The 22,053-nt window shown below is 44.6% G+C and overlaps 1 protein-coding gene across 1 annotated transcript in view; it reads left to right on the top strand.

Annotated features, from left to right (window-relative positions):
• The window catches only part of LOC138603565 (beta-1,3-galactosyltransferase 1-like), a 118,493-nt gene extending 96,767 nt beyond the window's left edge, over nucleotides 1-21,726 (top strand). The window contains exon 4 of the mRNA XM_069675416.1: nucleotides 19,560-21,726. Coding sequence (XP_069531517.1) covers nucleotides 19,813-20,799 — 987 coding nt within the window. The 5' untranslated portion in view covers nucleotides 19,560-19,812 and the 3' untranslated portion in view covers nucleotides 20,800-21,726. The remainder of the gene's footprint in view (nucleotides 1-19,559) is intronic.
• The last annotated feature ends 327 nt before the right edge of the window (nucleotides 21,727-22,053 follow it).

The following is a 22,053-nucleotide window of genomic DNA, read 5'->3' as shown; positions in this document are numbered from 1 at the left end:
GAAAGTGTTGTGGACATTTCTGCTGCCGTGCACAATCCTAGCCCGCCTCCTGTTTGACTCCTTTTAGCTTGGCTTCTTTAAATGGAAGTGTGACTTTCAATGCAATATCTCACTTGTTTTATCAGAACAACACAAAAGTACACTGACCTTCTTCCACAAAAGAAGTGTTTGTATTGCACTTCTGAGTTCCTTTGGGCTCTAAGTGAGAAAAAAACAACACAACAGACCACAGAGTTTTTTATTAATGAGCCTCTTCCAAACAGCTGAGACGTCAATTTACAGCAAAGGTGCACTTTCAACAATCAGCACAAGTTTGTCTCAAAGTGAAATCCAAGATGTTTTATAAATAGATGAATACAAACTATATAATACTGAAAATATCATCTTTTACAGTGCAGTACAGGAGTATTTGCCTACAATGAAATCTGGCCACACCCCACAACCAAGTAATTTGTGTTTAATGTCCGCTACAGTTCTTAAGGTCCTGTGTCCACTAACAGCGTTTTTTTTGCACTGGCAGCCCCTGTTTTCACTAAAAGCCAATACAGTTCAGCGTCCTCAGCGCAAAAACACCCTGGGTGTCAACTTCTTTTTGTCGCTGCGCTCTCAGTTGATAAAAGTAAAACTTTTGGAATCAATGTCACTTCTCCCTCATCAACCAATCAAAATCAAGACGGGGCGGGACTTACGATATCAGCTTCGTCAACAACAATGGCGGAGGAGTCACTCGGCTTCTATGGTATCAGAAAGGTTTCACATTTCCAGGCAACAGAACGATTTCTGAAACTTTCTAGAAAACTTGTTAGGAAGTTTGATCTTGTGGTTGACCTGCGTCGGGGTCTAGATGGCCGCCGCTGCGGAGACAATCTCCTGCTGAAAGAGGCTCCGTGTTCCAGCAGTGAGCCGGTCAGCGCGAGGAACGATACAGCAGATAAAGAAAGTGAGAAATGACTTGTGGATTATCTCGTTCTGAGGTTTCTGGTCAAATCAGTCCACGTTATCTTCCTAACAGCGCAGGCCGACTCGCCTATTGATCCCGAATGATTCCACGTTAACTGAAAGAGAAATGGTTTAATCAGAGATTCTGTGAGAAGTCGCTCTGGCTTCATCTGTCACAGCGCCCCTCCAGTGAAGCCCCATCAACTCGGTCTTTTTCTTTTTTAGGACTACACCCAAGTGGGTTCTACAAGGAGCTGAATAATCCTGCTTTGATGGAGGCTATTTTGTAGTTGGTCAAGGACGGGCTGGAAGATGAGAGGAAGGTGTCGAGGGGGGAAGAAAGCGGGAAAAACATGGAGGCAGAGGAGGAATGAAAAGAAAGATGGAGTTTAAAGCTTCATTATAAATATACTGAAGGCTCTGGCAGTGATTTGTTGTTTAATTTTAAATTAGTCCATCATTATAATGTCTAATTAGGTGCAATCTGTGCTTTTAATAGCTTTATTTGTTCTGCATCATTGCCTCATCCCTTCTTTATCTAATGATGTGTTTTAGAAGAATTTTAGGCAGAATAGAAAACAACAAATTGTGTGCGTTTGCTAAAAATACACACACACACACAGTCATTTTGACAGTAGGGAGCGTCATCACAGCGGCCCGACTCGCATCGATCCGTCCCAGAGGAGAGGGAGCCGGTCCAGCGGCTAATCACACAGATGGATCTCCCGCCTGACAGCCGTCATAAGCAGTGAGAGCGGTACTGGATCACTTCCTGTCATCTCTGACACACTCGCACTCACTCAGCGTAAAGACACACACACATTCCTGCTAAACGGAGGGTAACAGCCAGGCTGTTTTAACTTTGTCGTCCAAGATCAACACATTATTCCGTACATTCTTAATGGTATTCCTCTTAAAAAAGACTTAAATATGATCATTTTTACTTGGGCCACTGGTGGACAGTCAGTGGCCCAAGGCGTCAAAATACAGCGCTGTAGGTACTCCTTTAGCGTCATGTCTGGACGTGTTCTCAAGCTTATTGTTTTGATGCTGGTTGAAGTCAAGTGACGTATCTGTGAAGGTTCTCAGACATCCAGGTCCTGGTGATTCGAAGCTTAATCCAAAAGGCAACTGGACTTGGTTGACGTTCGTGAAGACGTTTCACCTCTCTCATCCGAAAGGCTTCTTCAGTTCTAAAGTGACTGGTGGACGGAGCTAGAAATATAAGCCTCGGTAGATGAGTGGATCACTCTGGGTCATGTGAGCCTTACGACCCATCAGAGGGTGCTAACGACTCTCGGTGACACATCTATTAGCATACTAACGACCTACAGAGGCTTTAATTTCTAGCTCCGTCCACCATGCTTATTGTGTAACTTTCAAACTTACATTAGTACGTATTAAACACGAGCCATGATCTTTTTCCTAAATATAACCAACTAATGATGGTTGCACGTCTAAAAGTCTAACTTCATCTTTCTTATTTATTATTGCTAACTTGACTGCTTAGCCCTGCGTGTGCCAGACTGGCACAAGGCGCACTAAATTAGTCATATTTTGAAGCTTAGGGACACAGACCCAAGCTGTCGCATTTGACAGGATAAGAGTGAGAAGTGCAGAGAGGTCGACACATTGATTCTGCTGCTCTTGCTCTTAACATGAGCTTGATATCTGCTGACAGCTGGCTAGCTAACGTTATCTAACCAGCAGTTAGAGACAGACTGAGTGAGGTGGAATTGGCGTACTGTTCCTTTAAGGTTCACCTCATTACAAGGGATGATGCTTAATCAATATACAGAGCGCACAGATCAGTGAGTCTTCTTTAGATGTACTCATTTCGTACATGCGATCACTAAGTGACGGCTAGCTACAACCCATCCATCTATTATCTATACAGCTTATCCTGTTCAGGGTTGTCGGCTGCTGGAGTCGATCCCAGCCGCCATTGGGCGATCTTTACATGATTTTGTTTGTCAAATTTGGATGCATCATCCACTTTCCCTCAAGGATGAATTTATAAGACTTTGGCTGTCAAAGGTCAAAGGTCACTGTAATCTTTCACAAGCGCTTTTTAGCCATAAACCAAATTGTTATGTGCTCATTATAACACAGTTTGACACACGTCTGAAAGGATAAAATGATGTTCTGATGACATTTTGGACCCAAAAGGTCAACTTACTATGACATCATAACGACCTGAAGAAACACTTTCACTCTGGCGTCCCATTTTTCCAAGCAATATCTCTGGAAATCTTAGAAGGAATTTCTTCAAATTTGGCACAAACGTCCGCTTGGACTCAAGATAGCATTGTTCCAATTTTGGTGGCCCAAGGTCAAAGTGAGCTTATACAATCCCCTTCCCAAAACTGTCCTGCAGTCTCTTATTATGCCTGTTAGGACTTCCCCTCTTCTCTGCATCGCCCCTTAATCCTAATTATAAGAGCACTTCAACGCGGTGTTAAGTCATCTAATGGGCGTTTTATTTACAACGTTTGAAACATGAAGCCTCAGCACTTGGCACGATAATCGTCGAGTCACTCCTATTGATCAACAACCTCTGCAGATATATTACGGTCATCTTGTGCGAGGGGACGGTAAAAAATTGCACTTATGAGGCTTAAGGTCGCCCCATTACTCTGCAGCACATCTCTAATCTTTATATTTCATCCTCCTGCCGTCATTTTTTTTTTTTTTTCGTGTTATGCAACAACAGTTTGTCTGCGGAGGTGAAAATGTGCGAAAAAAGCAGGTGGAAGTCCAGTCAGGAAGTTAACCTTGTCTGAATCTCAACAGGGGAGTTTAAATATTCATCTTCCTGCTGCTGGAGGAGATGCATATCATTTACTCCGCGCACACGCTCCCTCTGATGTCACAGGATTTCCTCAGGGCTGCTCCGACCCAAACCAAAAAGCCCACTTTAAGATTCTTTGAATCACTTCCCAGCCTATGCCGACATGTGTGCCAGAGGTTTACACTTCCTGTTTGAGTGTGCGCGCGGATAGAGTGTGTGTTTTTTTAACCCAAATTGCGTCTGACAGGCTGACAGAACAATGAAACCGGAGTGTGTATTTCTGTCAGGGGTTTTGGGTTGAAGCCGGCTAAAAGTAACCCCACTTTGCTCTGCGCTCTGTTCCTCTCTCTTGCACACACACACACGCAGGGAAAAATTGACCCACAGACACGCTTCCTCCCCGCGTCTCACCCCCATGAAGCTGAAGCTTAGCAGGTCTGACAGGTGGAATCATTTATTTACCGTGGGCGCACTGAGCAGCGCGGCCTCTGACCGGACCTCATGCTGGCTGGAGATAGCGGCTTCACCTCCCGACGGCCCGAGGCAGCTGCGGGCAGTTAGACCGTGGGTTATCACGCCATCCGCACACACACATCAGAGAGGCTAAAGTGCCTGCTGTGATTTCTGCAGGATAGGGAATGTCATGCATGTGTGCCACCGTGCGTGTGGAGAGGAGAGTGTGCATTAATATTTATCTACCTGCATCCACCGGCGGCCATTTTTCAGCAGTATTATTATTTATCTATTTTTAGAAATTCCACCACTTTTAATACTTCCTTTTATTGAAAACCAACTGGACAAACTGTATAATTATTGAATTTACTGAACAGCCCATTGCCGGGGATTTCAAAAGCAAGAGGAACATGAATGAGATCAGAGCGGCAGAGAAAGAATTTATTCCATTAAAAGTGAAAAGAGACGCCTGTCTTTCTAATGAAATCTAATTATCCCCCTTTCAGCTACAATTCCTGCCTGCCAAACGCTGGAAGACATTCAGATTCACACGCTCACAATGAGCCGCGCTGTCAGGCGGATTAAATGACCAGGATTTAGAAAGTGTGAGGGGAAACACACACACACACATGCAAGCATACAATCACTTAACCAAGCACAAACAGGGAGGTTAACACTGACAACAAAGACAGACAGCAGAAGCTTAGTTAGCTCAGATGCTAACAAATACCTCGCCATCCATCCGTTATCTATACCGCTTACTGTGTTCAGGAACGCAGGGGGGCTGGAGTGTATCCCAGCTGGTGCTCAATAGACTTATCACCAGTCAATCACAGGGCTGACACATAAGCCCCTTATACTATGATCAAGTTTAAGGCGGGATTATTACGCCTCTGTTACGCTTTATATGTAAAATGCACAGAGGCGGAATGGTGGGGCGAAGTTGGCTTCAGAGGTAGCAACAGCGGCGAATCGGCGTCAGTGTAAACAGCGGAGCCGGCTTGAGACGGCTGACTCTACCACTGAGCAACAGCCGTCCCCCAATGTCCGCTCAGATGGGCGACAGCCTCCCCGTGTCCCTGAACAGGATAAGTGGTATGATGATGAATGGATGGATAATTGACTAGTCCACTAATCATTGCTCTGACAGTGTTTTCTGAAGTTCAACGGAGTGGAATCCTTTCTCTACAAAAGTAAAAATATTTTCAGCAGAAGCGAGTCGCTCACGAAAGAATAAGTTGTTAAAGTAAGAAGACTTCAGCTGTCAGATACCTGTACGTTTAATTAACATCTCATTTTCTGCTCCTCGATTCAGGTTGTCGACTTTAATTAGGCTGCTATCAAAAACTTTCTGCCTTATCAAACAACAAAAGCTGATTTCACATTATTATCTAGTCATATTTTTTTTATTCCCCCATTAAGTTATTTAGAACTTTACTTACTTAAATGTCTTTATTTCGCTAACTTGAGGCCTTTATTTTGAAAGTCTTAACGTTAATGACAATAACTCTTACCTGTGTGTGTACCTGCTGTAGTTGCACCTGGACAGAGTAAACTCAGCTCCAGACACACACTGCATTTTAGCATTAAGTGTGCGTGTGTGTGCAGTGTTCCCACTGCCCCTCAGTAGGAGCAGTGTTATTTACCGGAAGGACTGCTGAAGCTGCATGTCCTCGGCCTGTGCTGCCATCAGCAGTGGCAGGGTGGTGTGTGCGTAAGTCTGTGTATACGTGTGTGTGTGTGTGTGTGTGTGTGGTGGAAACAGCTAGGAGGCTGGGTAATTATCACAGGACCCTTCATCTGGCATCCTCTCAGCTCTCAGGTTCAACAGAGCAGCTAACAAGAGCTCCGTCAGCTTGTGGCGAAGACACCGAGCAGGTGTGTGTGTGCACCTGTGGGGGCAAAAAAAGAGGACTACTTTCCTTTAAGAGACAGTGGAAGACGCCCGCACGTGAGAATTTTAGATTAAAAAACCCGCAAGAGTGTCCGCCTGCGTCGTCTCTGCCTCTGCATCATGTGCGTTCGCCCCCCAGCATCACCTGTGTTATCTCGACAGGTGCAGTTGTCTGCGCCCTGCTATATAATGGGACGTGTTCAGCCTGTTCCACGCTCCACCCGCCTGCCAGTTCCGAGATGGTGTTTCCGATAACTCCTCGCCCCCTGATACAGGCTGGAGCTCTGCAGGCTGGAGCTCTGCAGCGGGGTGAAGCACAGTAGAGGAATACAGCTATTGGACAGGCATGTGTTTGGGCTAGTGCAGGTCCTCTGTCTCCATCAGCTCCCTCCAGGTGTTTTACCATGTAAATTAGTTAATGTGAATAATGTGTGTGACTGTTCAGAATCAGTGAGTTAATTAGCTGCCTTATATGAAAGCTCGACTTGGGAGGTTCTCCGGTGTGTGTGTGTGCTTGTGTGTGTTGGTACTAATTGATGCTCCTTGTGCAACAATCCCTATGTTGAGCATATGGCCCTTTTAATGTTGCAGAGCCAAACCTCTATTCTTTCAATGAGAATATGGGGCAGTCACATGAGCTTAGTCCAGTGACAGGAGCTGTTTAATATCTGTATTACTCTTGCCCTGAAAACACTCTCTCCAATGCAGGACTTCAGTAGTAACAAGCCTAGTAGTTTACAATACCTAGCAATGCGGTGGCCAAGGGGCAAGCAGTAGGCAGCGATAAAGGCTGGGAGTTCACGAGCTATAAATAAGGTGATCTTAAAACCAGCTGTAGCCAGGAGCCTATTGGCTGTTAGTAAGTAAGAAGTAATAATGTCATGGGACCATCAGTAACGTTTCTTTAGGGCCATTAATGGCAAGCAGGAAGGCTACCTAGGGACTGGCAGTAAGGCAACGAGCAGCAAGGTGGTCAACAGGTCAACAGTAGCTAGCATAACGTGGTAATGTGATCAAATAGCCAAGTAGTGGCTGGCAATACTGTGGCTTACAGCACAGTGGTCAAGTGGCCAGCAGTAGCCATCAGTAACGTTGTTTAGCAGCTAGCAGTTTGGTAGCTAGGAGCTCATTTGTGAAGTGGTCAGAAGTTGCTAGCAGTAACATGGTTTAGCAGCTAGCAGTTTGGTAGCTAGGAGCATATTTGTGAAGTGGTCAGATGTAGCTAGCAGTAACGTGGTTTAGCAGCTAGCAGTTCGGTAGCTAGGAGCACATTTGTGGTCAGAAGTAGCTAGCAGTAACGTGGTTTAGCAGCTAGCAGTTTGGTAGCTAGGAGCACATTTGTGAAGTGGTCAGATGTAGCTAGCAGTAACGTGGTTTAGCAGGTAGCAGTTTGGTAGCTAGGAGCACATTTGTGAAGTGGTCAGAAGTAGCTAGCAGTAACGTGGTTTAGCAGCTAGCAATTCGGTAGCTAGGAGCACATTTGAGAAGTGGTCAGAAGTTGCTATAAGTAATGTGGTTTTGTGGCTAGCAGTTTGGTAGCTAGGAGCATATTTGTGAAGTGGTCAGAAGTAGCAAGCAGTAACGTGGTTTAGCAGCTAGCAGTTTGGTAGCTAGGATTTGTGAAGTGGTCAGAAGTAGCTATCAGTAACATGGTTTTGTGGCTAGCAGTATGGTAGCTAGCAGAACAGTGGCCAACTGGTAAGTGGTAGTCATTAGGAAGCAAACCTGGGTTCGTATTAATGTAGCCAGCAGGAATGTGGGTCCATGGCAGGGAGGTATGGTAGCCAGCAGTAACTTTGCAAAGCACCAAGCAGTAAGGCGATATAGTCAGCAAAGAGGTGGCCTTTTAATCAACAATGGCCAGCACCAACCTGGATTATCGACTGGTAGTAAGGTAGCTAGCAGCACAGTGGCCAGTGGTAGCCTTCAGTAACATGGTTTAGTGGCTAGCAATATAGCAGCTAGCAGAACAATGGTCAAGTAAGCTGTATCAGGAAGAAAACCTAGAGGCTGATGAAGTGGCTATCAGAAGACATAAAGAACTCCACGCAAGACCTTTCTACCAACAGTTTCCAATGACTAATGGAGGAAAACTGTAAAGTAAAGTTAAATGGCTACAGACCACAAAATATATTTTATTATACATCATGTTAAACAAAGCCTTAAAGTCCAACACTACACTCACTACGCTCACTTTTGGGAAAATACTGCCCCAAACCTATTTCATTATCCTCAAAGTAGAGAGGACGGTGTACTTAGAAGTGATCTAATTTTATCACCTAAGTGCTGAAATTACCCATTTGTGTTCAGAATGGAACATCACTTATCTCAATTCGTGTCCCATCCATCACGAGCTGAAGTGCCACTTTTTTAGATTGGTGGTTCATTTTTGGAGAGAAACACTCGATATGAGTAACGTAATATGCATGCAATTCACATCGCCAAGTGCCTGGTACATTGGGGACCGTTTCGTCCCCATAGAAACTGCTGCCATATGGACAGAGGAGCATGATGGGAGAAAGGTGATCAGTCAGTATGGTAATGTTAGCAGTGATTTGAATATTTCGAGGATCATTTTGAGCCGCCTGTTTATCTTTCTCTCACCCTTTGTCTGTTGTTTACTGTCACTCACTTTGAATTACCATTTTCATTTACTCTGCGTATGTCTGCGGCCGTGCATTGCGGTTTAGATTTTGTGCTTTTGATGGAAGCCCTTGTCCTCAGGATATTATGCTTGCGCAATTTTATGGAAGTCTGATTCATTGCTTCGCTGATGGACGTAACAGAAGGAAAATAAAATTACAGAGAAACGACCTGAGAGACCCTCCGAGGCCAGATCAATACCAGCAAATTTACAAGCTCATCAGAGGCAGCTGCGGCGGCTTTTAGTGTCGAAGATGCTTGTAGACACTTTCACAGGTTTAAGGTCAATGCTCCAGTGAAAAGGGAGAGTGCGGAAGAAGAAGAGAAGCAGGGGGGTCGGGCGTTTAAATATAAAGAGAAGAGTTTGAGAGGCTGCTGCCTGCTACATAATGTGTCTACACTTCACTGCGGGCTGCTGCTGTATTGATTGGCTTCTCGGCTTGTTTTTCAGCCTTACACAAAGCTTCCTCTGCTTCTGTTGAGACTCCTTTTGCTTACATCTTATCTGACATGAATGAATATAAAATCTTGACAAGGAAAGATTGTAAGATTGGAAAAGAACTTCCATCACAAAGGTGGATTTAGATGAAGACGATCGCACGGATAGCCTTGTATACGCAATTTAAATCCTGCTGTCTGTTACAGATGTGAACATTTAATTATGCTGCTGGTTAGTCAGCTTTAAAATGATCCTGCTAATACTATTTTATGTTGGTTCTACTTGATTTGTGTTGACAAAGCCCAGTGGGGCCGATGGATACGCTCTATTGCATCTGGAAAATGACCTGCTATATACAGCCGCCCCGAGAGGAGAGGTCAGCTTCAAAACGTTGATGTTATTTTTCTTGCTTTCCTGCTTTCTCTGAAATCATTTCGTGGTTGGTTTCATCACTTATAAAAACCGCCAGGATGCCTGTTTGAAGCCTTCTCAGTTGACACATAAACACCCATGCATGTGCTGTGGTGGTTGGCTAAAATTAAAACAAATGGACTATTATGTTTGCTCGTTAGACCCTTGTGATGACTCTGGACATAAAGTAGGATTTATTACGTTCTTGGTCCGCCAGACTGCTTTTGTTGTTCAGAGATACTATAAATTCTTTCACTTGCATGGAACCTGGATTATTTATATTGCACGATTCACACACAAGAGAGGCTTAGAACAAAAAAAACGTTCAAAGACCAGTAGGAGTATTTTTAAAATCAATTCTCTGCCTTAGTGGAGTAGCTGCCTAAGATCTTTTCTTGACCTGAGGAAAGACGATAGTAAGGCACATTAAAGATGAATGTTTGGATTGATATTTTAGGATGGTGTTTGAACTTTGATTTTGCAATATATTTTAGATGAGAAAGGATACTGCTGGTATTGATTTATTAAGACTGCTAAAATCTGTATTAAATCAGTAACTGAACTGAATCTGGATCCAAAAATAATCACCTCAACAACAACCCATCACCACGGATTTCATTCCAACAATTAACGATGCGAACTTAGTAGCGGTTAATAAAATTGCTTTTCCACCGCTCATGCTGCGTTCACTCATGTCGTTGGTGTTTTACCGACAGGGGGACGCACTGTCGTGAAATTAACAAAACATACTCTGGCAGCAGGCTGGCGCGGCGGTTAACCCCCGATTAGAAAAATTCTGTACCGCCACAGCCCGAGATACTAAGGGCCATATTCATTCAGTTAAAGACAAATGTAGACTAGAGTATCATCTGCATACAAACATATTTGGCCAAACAGCGGCATGCTCAAATTGAATAGAAGGGGGCTAAATACTGAACCTTGCGGTACTCCACAGATCACACTGAGTTTTTCCAACTCTTTCAGTTTTGCAAGTTGGACCTGTGTTCAACAACAGCAGTTAATTCTGATCATTGCGGATTCGAAATTTTGCATGCATCAGGGGTCTTTAAAAAGTCGTCTAGGACCTTGGTAATAGCTGATGCAGGTTAAATCCCCAAAGGAAATTCATAAAGCTGTTTAAATTGATGAATTCATTTAGATGTTGCGAGGGATTTTTCTCAATGACTTTTCCCATGAAGGGTAAATTCGACACGGGTGTGTAGTTGTTGGCCACAGATGTATATGGCCGTGTGAGTGTACAAATGCGCTGAGAGTGAGTGCTCAGCAAAACTGTGCCCTGGATAATGTAAAAGTTTAGAAAAGCGAACACTGCCTTGCCCCGGGCGCCGGGCTCTCAAGTGACTACAGCTGAAACATTTCATCAATACTATAAAACTCTGACTTCTCCTGCAGGATCTTTGAAGGTTATAACCACCTCATCCTCCCTTATCAAGCCTCAACTGCTCTGCTTCCCCTCTGTCGCACCTTCACAAAAACACCCTGCCTCGTTTCCCTGTTAGTGAAGCATTTGTCCTCAGCAGCTGTTGTCACACAATGTTTCAGTGGCATTACTATAATTCCAGTGCCTTCTTGGGGCATCGTCCTCGCTCACCCCAGTGCAGCTTGAATATTGTATAACGGCAATGTCATCCAGTCGGACAGTGAAATGTATTACCTGCATGAATCAAGTTGTCATTTCCAATTTATGAGGGAGCTTAACATTCCAGGCACAGGCCTGGATGCTGTGAGGAGTCGGTTGAAGCGGTTTGCCTTGAAAGGATCCACTCTGAAATCCCTCGCCAACGCCTAGTGCTGCTTTTTATCCGCGTGATTCTGCAGAACAGACCGAATGCACCTGTTCTCATCCACTTTTGCATTTTTCTTGAGTGCGTAATTATGAAATGCAGCTGTGTTTCTGCGCCAAACCCCATGTATTTTTTTGCCTGCTTACTCATCCACCAGCGCTGTAGCCTTTGCTCATAATTTACAGCTTGTTTTAAGCACCAGATGGGCGGGGGTCAAAGCTCGCGCAAGTTCTCAAGTTCAGAACTGACTTTAAGCAACTTTTTCTCTTCCCGCCATCATTATACCGTCCTTTGAGTTCTCTGAGGGAGTTAAAACAAACACTGAGAAATTTCTGCAAGCGCTGCTTGGCCGCAGACTGATATGCCCCAGCCCTGTTTGGGCTCAAGTCAGCACTGAAGTGGGGATGGAGCATCAGCCGTCTGTACAGCAGCCAAATCTGTTGGCCGCGATTGATATCCCATTTCCTCTGTCACTCCTAAGCTGCTTTGCATTCAGAGGCTTCGCGCTAAGCCCAGAGTGTCCAGCCCGTGGCCTGTAATACTGACTATACGGCTGTCTGTGCTGCTCCACAACAATCATCGAGTCCTTTATTATCCAGGAAACAAAAGCATAGCTAGTGCCACACTGGGAGCCGTCCATCCCTGACATTTTAATTGTGCTTCGCTCATATTAAAAGGGATGCAAACCAATTTGGCCATTGCCGTTAAATTCCTCACGCATTAATTCCTCTTTTGAATGTTTAGAAGGCGACATAATGGGTTTTGGACTTGGCACGAGATTGGAAGGAAAGAGGATCAAACGTCGAATAGAAGACAGTTTTTTGTGCGTGTTGGGCTGACAATTATAAACCTCCTGTTGGGTTTATCACATATTCAACAGCAGGAGCTTGGAGATAAGGTGTTGAGTTACAGGATATGGACGGAGGAAGGGTTTGGACGAGTCTTGGATGCGCTTGGATTTCTTGCTCACATTAAATCCAGAGGCCTGTCGAAATCCTGAAATGTAGTCGCAGAAGTGCCTCCACATCGCAACATTCATATGCAGCTCTCATTGGCCTTTGAGTCTATTTCATCCCATTGGTTTTCGGCGTAGTTTGCTTGCGCCTCTCCCTCTAGAGAGTCTGTTGCTTGTTCAGCAATCATAAAGCATACGCAGCCACTCTAAGACTATGTCACACAGCCTGAAGTCAAAGTGGCAAGTGTGTTTGATAAATCTAATTTGGTCCTGTGTACCTGTTTTCCCCCCCTCAGACGTAAAAAGCAATAATTTTCTGTTTCCATTACCCCCCCCTGTGCTTTGACGTCGCTATTGAATCATATTTACAGGTCATGCCTCGCTTTCCAATACTATTACCCCGTCATAATGCTGCAATGTAAAGAATTACAAAGACAATTTGACAGCTTTGCTTAAATCAGCAGTCATGAAAAACCACAAGCGATGGCGGCTGCTTCCTGTTTTCTCTGCCAATCATAAACCGTGTGATATTGAAGCAGGCAGCGTGAATGTTAGATGTCATCCCTGCGCTCGAAATATGATTTATTTACCTCCAGGTGCGTCTGCCCTCTGAGCTCATCTCTCACTCGCATGTATCCTCCAAAGCAGCACAGACAGTAGACGTTACAGTCTATTAATCCACCTCGCAGACGCACATCTGCAAAGCCTTTTTTTTTTCCCGTGCCTCCCTCCTTCTGTGACTCACAAACACACAGTAATCCCCCCCACGAGCAAGGTCACTCTGCGCTGCACTAATGACCGCAATCAATTATCCGGCGCAACATTAAACGAGACTGAAACTCCCACATCTCTGTTGCCTTGCAGTGTTTTGCTCCTGCTTGTAGAGGTCACATGATTGTAAAGACAACCGAGCAGATGATTCAAGTTCCTGTGCCCCTCCTCCCACCCCAGCAGAAATACTATATGAGAGTAAAATACGCAATTGATTTCTTTCATGTATGATAACATAGTGCTGTTATAAACCCCAGCTCCTGAAGAATTCGATCGAAAGAGAGAAAAGACAGAATTCATTTGTATGACTCGGCTTGAGGGTAGAAAATACCCTTGATGATGTCATTGTGACGCCATCAGGGTATCTCAATTTGTGCTTAGAGACCAAACGTTTTTTACGGCTGAAGGTGCAGAGTTTGGGAGATGTGGGCATAAGCTCGGCAAGCAGGGATGGTCTAACAAAGGCCACTTTTACATAGCCTGTGCAAGGTGGGATGTTGTGCCTTTATCCTGCCTTGCTATTGTATATGAAGGGATAATGCACAGTGAGTGGGTTGTTATAGCGGTATGGAACCCCAACGCAAAGCGGGGGCCATGTTGTTTGGCCTTAAAGCCAACTGCAAGGGAAGTATCAGAGCAGCAGAATGGACTTCTGCATCTTATTGGGCATGCGCCCCAAATAGTTGAGGGATTCGGTGCCTTGCTCAAGGGCACCTCGACAGTGCCTAGGAAAGGAACTGGCACCTCTCCATCTACCAGCCCCAATTCCATGGTTGGTCCATACCGGGACTTGGACCGGCCACCCTCAAGTTCCCAAGCCAAGTCCCTACAGACCGAGCTACCGTCTACCCCAAAGGGGGGACTGGAAGGACGGGACAGGGGTGGGACTTTTTGACCACATTTCATGTATGCGAACAACCAGCAGTTTGTTAACTCAAAAATATAAAAAGTTATCCGCTCACCTAAAGCAGCAAAAACTGTCCGCTAAGTGCCCAGACAACATGGTACAAGAGCTCCTTACTCTCTGAGCAAAAAGCAAGACAAATCACATAAAGAGTTGATTATTTTCATTTAGAAAGCTTCCCAATGCACAAGTCTGACTAGCACTGTTCTGCGTCTGCTCCTTGAATGGTGGTATGCTGTGTTAAATGTCGCAATTTGCCGGGGCTATTTCGTCCAGCGTGAAAAATCAAAGTGGGCATAATGACTTCCTTTCAATGTCCGAGGGAACTCTGTATTAAAAGAGCCAAAGACATCTTTCGGGACATTGGTGATGCAACACTTTTGGAGGGTTGACGGATATATATAAGGATCTGCCTTTGTAGGGATGGGTTTAGACTGCTGGTTCCATTTCAGATTTGGTTCCCAGTTGGCAGAGTGTTCTGATTCATCAAGTTGAAAAAACCAATGAATCAGTCCTTTAATTTCTCCTCGCTCTCTTAACCACCAGTTGGCAGAAGACCCCTTGATTGCTGACGTCTCTCTATACAATTTAACTTCCGCTTATATTCTAATGACAATAAGGATTTTACCTTTATGAATTTAATATCCAGACCTCCAGTATTTGGAGAAAGCAGCTTGTTAAAATTGATTGTAAAACTTAACAGCCTGCACCTGTACTTTTAATGTGTTGGATACATCTAATCAACCTTTCACATTTTCTGCTGATCACTTCATTTTTTCGGCTTGTTGCTCGACATTTCTGCCTCCTCAGCCAATAAAAAAGTACAGACATCAATTTCAGTTAAGGTATTTTTAGCCTTGCCTACGTGCAAAAGTTTAAAACTTTGATTTGATAAGGGATTTGAACGGATTAGATCTGGTTGAGTGGATTCAATAAGATGCTATTGAAGCCCGGGCCTTAGGCCTCAGCCTCATCAATCCAACCATTCTTTCTTTAACATGTCTGTTTCACATCCTCTGAATTTATTCACTTATTGGCGGAGTTCTTTCTCAGCTGATTCATTATTTCATCAATAAGACGTCAGCAGTCACAAAGCCCAGGGTGATGTCACTGACTGCTTTTTTGGTCTGTTTTATCCTCTTAACAAAGCTATAAATAACATCCTGCTGCTCCAATAATTTTTGGTTGAAAAAACGACTTAACAAACGATGAATCATTCATCAAATTCGCTGCTTGTTTGATTGATTCATCTGTAAATCAATCAACTTTCTCAGCGCGACAGAGTGATAAAAGCACTCCAAAAACTGGATAAATGTTTGATCACTCTCCGGTACAAGGAAGAGCCGCCTTCTTCTTCCCCCACACAAAGGTGATCATAATGTGGAGTCCTGGATCACTGTGAGGCGTAATGAAGCGCCGACCCGAGCAGCAGAGCTGGTACGATGTTGCTAAATTGACTTCCCGTGGGGGGTTACATTCAAAACTCTTTAGCACTTAATGCCGCCGCGCAGAACATTGACTCCATTCCTCCTCCTTCATTTCCCACTCTCTCTCTCTTTCTCTCTCCCCCTACGGCCTGTCACCGCGCTGTCATGCCAACCAGTTCAGATTAGCAGATCATTAGCAATAACCCCGGTGAATGGATGTTAATAATAACTGTAATTATTCAGCGCTTTTTTTCCCCTTCCCCTTTTTACACGTTAATACCTGTTTTTACTGCACTCTGGTATTTTGGAGTTATTCTTTCATTGGCATGTTTCACTGCCCTTTTAACAGCAGGGTAGTCATTATGATGATCTACAGTAATGTTAGAGAAGGACCTGAAGTTGTACTTAAATGCTATGCTCAGGCATCTGTGTTACATCAACGTCACAAGGAACTAGGGAGGCAAACAAGTACATGAGTCAGACAAATGGCAAACAGGCTTAAAACTTGGGAGTGTAGCTAGCTCAGAGTTTGATGATGACCTGATACCTTGTGGTCTGACCTGTCCGCTCATTACAAGAGCCTGGTGCTTATTATGCAGATGATGCAAAGGCGCAGTTCACCCCTGGAAAAAGCCACTGTCAGTCAAAGCTGGTGTTCTCTGTAATCCATAGAAGCAATAATATTTGAAATTGGCGCCATAGCTGTGGAGAAAGTTGTACAAACAGCTCGTGGTTTCGCCCATTCTACATTCCTACAACACCCAGAGTGCATTGCGCCCCTCCCTCTGAAAGGAATGGCCGGCTGGAGTGAAATACTACCGCTTTCCAGTCAAGGACATTGATCGTTGCAGGCATTGGCTCAGAGCGGTACAGAATCCGAAACATGACGAGAATATACCGGTGGATTGTCTAGAGAATCTTCAGGTCTGCAGTCTACATTTCAAACCTGACGATTTTGAGACATGACATCAGAGGAGGGCGTCCTAGTGATTGAGGAAGTGTAGTTTAGCGAGCTCCCTGGACCTCGGAGAAGCAGATAGCGTCTTCCAAAGGCACAGAGCGAAATTGCACTTTTTTCCTACCATAATTGCATTAGCTCCCCATAACAGCATGATAGGGCTGAGGTTGAAAATCGGCGAACTGGCCCTTTAAGGGAACCTTGTGCGTCTGTATGATGCGAGAGCGGTGACAAAGCTTTGGTATTGAACCACTTGCGGTGTGAAAGACAAGCATCCTCAGCATCAACTCTATTGTCATTAAGTGGAATGGCATAACACATTTAAAAGCAGGCTACCGGACACAGGTACAAAAAATATGGTCAAATACGTGAATACTTCAAGAGACATTAGGGCACTTTAGACATGTAAACCCATCATTTAAACCATCATCATGTGAATGGGAACTAATCATCAGCCGTGAGAGTGATCATCATGAGAGTTGGACAGCTTCATGGCTTCAGAGACAAAAAATGTATCCATCCTGTAATACCTGGCATTTGGTAGCCGGAATCGCCCAAAGGGTAGGTTTGTTGGAGCCTGAGTTCTTAATACAAAGGATCAAGAGGACTTACTGTGAGATGTCTCAAGCCTTAGAAGTCGCTCTCATAAGAAGGAAATCAGACACTTTAACACCAATGATCACACTGGCCACTTAAATTGTATGCTGCACCCTGTTTTTACCTCCGATTGAGAGTTTACCAAGAGCTTATTCGAATGCCGTCATTACCAGTGAAGTCAGGGCCGCAGGTTTTAAACCACTAATACCCCTAGGGGACTTGGTATTAGCCACTGGCACGTTTGTTGACTCAGCTTAGGGAGCTTTTGTTTCTCTTAGGAACACTTGAGCTATAAAATAACCCAATGAAAGCCAATAAACCGACTTACGCGACTTGGGGTTTACGGTCAACGAAACAATCTTGGAAACAACCTCGTCATGGTACATGTATGGTTTGAAAAGATTTGAATCCAAAAGTGAGACATAGCCTCCCTACAGTAACCATTTCTCCCTAAATTATTATGGTTCTCTTAAAGGTTTTACAGTAAAGCCTAACCTGTTGTCAGTTGTCAATAAGGTATTAGTTGTAAACAATTTAACACAGAAAGTAACACAATAATGCCTCCTGTATCCAAGTATATACCATCCATTATCAGCCAATGTCCTTCATCTGGCAGCAAACGGACCCTCTCCAGACAACTTCAAGAGCTGCTTCACTGCAGATTAAAGCTACGATCCCATGCCCTGATATTCTGTTGGAAGTGCAACATATTCAGCCGAGGACTTTTGCCTAGCCCTAATGTAATTCAAAGTGACACGACGGCATGAAAGGATACAGTCATCTCTCAATTTGCTCCGAGGGAAAGTGAGGTCTCATGATTGCATGAGGACCATCGCCGGGCGAAGATATCGGTTATTCTAGGCTGTAGCGAAATGAGCGCACGGTAGTTTTGGAGGATTATGAAACCAATAGACCCTCCTCATGATACAACTGAGGTAGAAGGGAGCGAGGGGAAACGAGGTCAAGGAAAGAGGGTGATGATTTGGTGATTTTATCCAAGAGAGAGAGGGAGGAGGAGTGCAGGGAGTTGAGATTGAATGGCTTCAGGGAGACTGAACTCGATATAAGCTGTCAATAAGTTAGAGGAGAGATTTGAGGAGATGAAACGTACACCCACATAGGAAAAATGTCATCGACATTATGAGTAAAGGAGAGGTTGCGCAGGACTGTATGAAGAAAGAACAAGGGTTTGCGATCATGAGTCCGCGAGACAAAAACAATAAAGCATAGAGATTGGGAGGAAGACCGGCGGGGGAGGGAGGTAGTGAGACATATAAAGATGGATCAAGCACCCAGTGAAGTAGAGAAGGAGAGAGTGATTGAGAGGGAGGAGGTGTGGAAAACCGGCCATGATGAGATGGTTTCTACTGGACCATGAGATTGATGATTCTGCCTTAGAAAGAGAAAGAGGGATTGAAAAGGATGGAAGAGATAGGAGAAATGAGGGGGAGGAGGAAAAACAGAAAAGTCCTGATGAAAAGACCCGAGACCCGACGAAATCTGGTGTCTGATAAAAGAATGAGCCGGGTTTTATCTCGCCGCTTCCATCTTTAAACGGAGCAGCATCTTTGCAGATTTCAGTATCTCTAATAGGATCTTTGCCACTTTCTTTGCTTATCATCAGTTATGCACGGTCGAAACAAAAATGTGTTTCCCCAAAAGAACAACAGGACAGCTGCTGCATCAAAAGAGATTATGTAGCAAATAAAAGTCTGTTTGTAAAGAAGGATTAGACGCCAATAATCCTTCGAATTGCCCATGCATCACTGCGTTTGAACACAAACTGACATGTAAACACAGGAGGCGGACTGTTTTCTTATTTTTTTTAATATTTAGAGATTAAATTCATCCCCTATGGTCTGTCAGTGTGTCCAATTAGAGCGCAGATTCTAAAAGTTCCACGGCTAACGAAAGCGCAGCTCATTACAGAAGGAAATATGTAAAATCTGCACGCCAAAGTTCAGTTTGACATTGACTTATGGAAGGGATGGTTGAGGAGGGAAATGGTGGGAGTAAATGGTTGGTTAGACCAGGGGAAGGAGAGGGAAGTGGATATTAATCTTTTCCCCTGGAGAAAGTTTTACTTTCACCTTCTCTGCCCTGATCCTCCTCCTCCTCCTCTTCCTCTCAGACTGTCGGAGTGGCTCTGATTCGCCAGGCTGTGTCTGGTCCAGGGGGGGATAAGAGGGAGATAAACAGCAAACAGAAAGTGTAGGGAGCTGGAGCCGAGCAGGGCCTATCAATGGAGAGGGCTTCCCGGGATATTCACTTTCTTCAGACCACAGAGCTCTTATCTGAAGCAGTGATAGAAAGATAGGGTAACTCTCTGTGCCACTGTGCCGCCTGCCTAGCCAGTGGACTGATGTTATGGGCTGTAATGAATATGGGGTAAAAGATACTATTAAAATACGGCACACTCCTTGCTACAATAAGGCCGTTGTCATGAGAATAAGATAAGGGTATGTTAGACTGTTACACCTACAGTCAACATGCTTATCTCGTTGCTCAGATTTCATAATGTAGTTTTGATTTATGTTGAAACTGACTGTCTTGTTTTCTCATCTTTTTTTAGATGCTGTAACAGAGATCTGAAAGCATCCCTCCAAGCTGCCATGGGATACAGTAAGGACATAGTCATGATAAGAAATCTCCTCAGGGCTTGTTTTGGATCAGAACTCTAGAGAAGTCCATTATCTGAAATTAATGTCAGCGGCGTTGCGGAGGCAGCCTCAAGCTGCGCCGCCTGATCTGAGACAACCCATGGAGGCGTGGCCTCAATGTTTCCGACGCTGCTGCCACTGGTAACAACAGCCAAGTGACCAGCGATGCCTTCTAAGGTCTCCTGCTTATACTTGCTGACAGTGGTTTGCTGGGCCAGTGCTCTGTGGTACCTGAGTGTGTCCCGCCCTTCCACGTCCTATGTGGGCCAGGTGACTATCCCTATACGCAAAGCACCCAAGGTGAACAAGAACACCACCTTCAGCAACATCCGCACACGCTCACTCAACCCGCATGACTTTGGCTACCTTATCAATGAAGCCAAAAAGTGCGAGGCAGAGCCGCCCTTCCTCGTTATCCTGATCAGCACCACCCACAAGGAATTCGATGCCCGTCAGGCCATCCGAGAGACATGGGGTGACGAGAGTACGTTCCCGGACGTTCGTGTGGTGACGCTGTTCTTGTTGGGTCGCAGCATTGACACTGTCCTCAACCAGATGGTGGAGCAGGAGAGTCAGATCTTTCATGACATTGTTGTCGAGGATTTTATTGACTCTTACCACAACTTGACGCTAAAGACACTCATGGGCATGCGCTGGGTCGCCACGTTCTGCTCCAAGGCTCAATATGTCCTCAAGACGGACAGTGACATCTTTGTCAACATGGAGAACCTAATCTTCAACCTCCTGAAGCCCACCACCAAGCCCAGGAGGAGGTACTTCACTGGCTATGTCATTAACGGTGGGCCAATCAGAGACATGCGCAGCAAATGGTACATGCCAAGGGATCTATACCCCGAGAGCAAGTACCCACCCTTCTGCTCTGGCACCGGATACATCTTCTCGGCGGACGTTGCCGAGCTAATATACAAGACTTCCTTACACACCAGGCTGCTTCACCTGGAGGACGTGTACGTGGGTGTGTGCCTCCGTAAGCTAGGCATCCACCCGTTCCAGAACAGCGGCTTCAACCACTGGAAGATGGCTTACAGCCTTTGCCGCTACCGCCGGGTGGTCACCGTCCACCAGATCTCCCCTGAGGAGATGCACCGTATCTGGAACGACATGACCAGCAAGAAACACCTGAAATGTTAGCAAGACAATTAGCACTAGCCTTCTTCATCATTGGCTTTGGCAAGTACTTTACAGCAGGTAGCACTAAGCTACCGGAGCAGTATTGACGTGTTTTTCCAGTCACTGATTGCTTTGCCAGGAGTCTCTACAGTGCAAGGCCAAACCAAACTCTTCTGTATTCTACATCCTCCTTCACTTCAAGGTGTTTATGAGAGCTTCCCAGCTCAGACTCACTAAATTGGCACAACATTGGAAATATGTTTCCCTGAAATGTGCCAAATGCTCAGCCGGTCGTTTGTTATTGCCAGCAGCACTATGATTTTTATAGGAAAATACAAGACAGGAAGCTTAGAGGCTTGTGTTAAAGCACTCGTTTATACAAGACACAAACTGTCCCCATTTGCTCAGCTGCGAATACAGAAATGCCAACCCAGTTCTTAAAACCCAGACATTCGCCATCACAAGCTCTAATTATGAATGTTCCTCATGTTTTTTCAGTTGTTGTACTTCTCTGAAAAAGGTGTTAAGGTGTTGGATGTACTGTCTGGCACTCGCAGCAGCAGTGACAGTGTTATGACTCATTTAAGGAGGCTGGAACACGTGCATCATGTCGCTCGTACTCTAGGAAAGCAGCAGGAATTAAGAGAATTTATGACCGAACCTGTTTGCCTCCGTTCTTCAGAATTAAACATATTTTCTTACAAGAGATCCACCGAAGATATTGGCTGCTTGCATTCCCAAGCGAATGTTACTTCTGTTAATGTGTACTGTGCAGTTATTTGTCTCAGACCGGGCTGTGAGCAGGCTGCAGACTATTATATTTTCTATTACTTGAACATGATGGAGAACAGATGTACTGTAGGAGCAGTGTGTACTGAGGACAAATATTACATTTTCGAGTGCTTTCTTCTTTTCAATTACTTGAGATTCAATAAAGCGCTTTTATAAGACTTGATATTGTATTTATTACAGAAAACAATATAAAAGTTTGTATTTGGCTCAATTTAATACACATTATCTTTATATTAATAAATAACAAAGAAGATTACACAGATTTTTTGATATGACTGTTGGAAAACAGTCGCAGCAGTGAAAGCCTCTCATTAGGACTGTTCATCCGGCAGCAGCTGTGCTCAGGTGAAAGCAGGTCCCAGCTCTCAACACGACAGTGACGGGCCAACGCTGAGTGGATCGGGAAGCAACATGGCAGTTTGTTTTTCCATGCAGGTGCTGGTGCGTTTGTGGCAAAACATTTTGGTGCAATCTGTATTAAAT

This window comes from Semicossyphus pulcher, unplaced genomic scaffold (genome assembly GCF_022749685.1).
Source record: "Semicossyphus pulcher isolate SPU_LCO1_2020_fin unplaced genomic scaffold, fSemPul1.0.p SCAF_24, whole genome shotgun sequence".
Classification (NCBI taxonomy): domain Eukaryota; kingdom Metazoa; phylum Chordata; class Actinopteri; order Labriformes; family Labridae; genus Semicossyphus; species Semicossyphus pulcher.
Note: the sequence above shows the minus strand (reverse complement) of the source record. Positions and strands in the feature narration are given on the sequence as shown.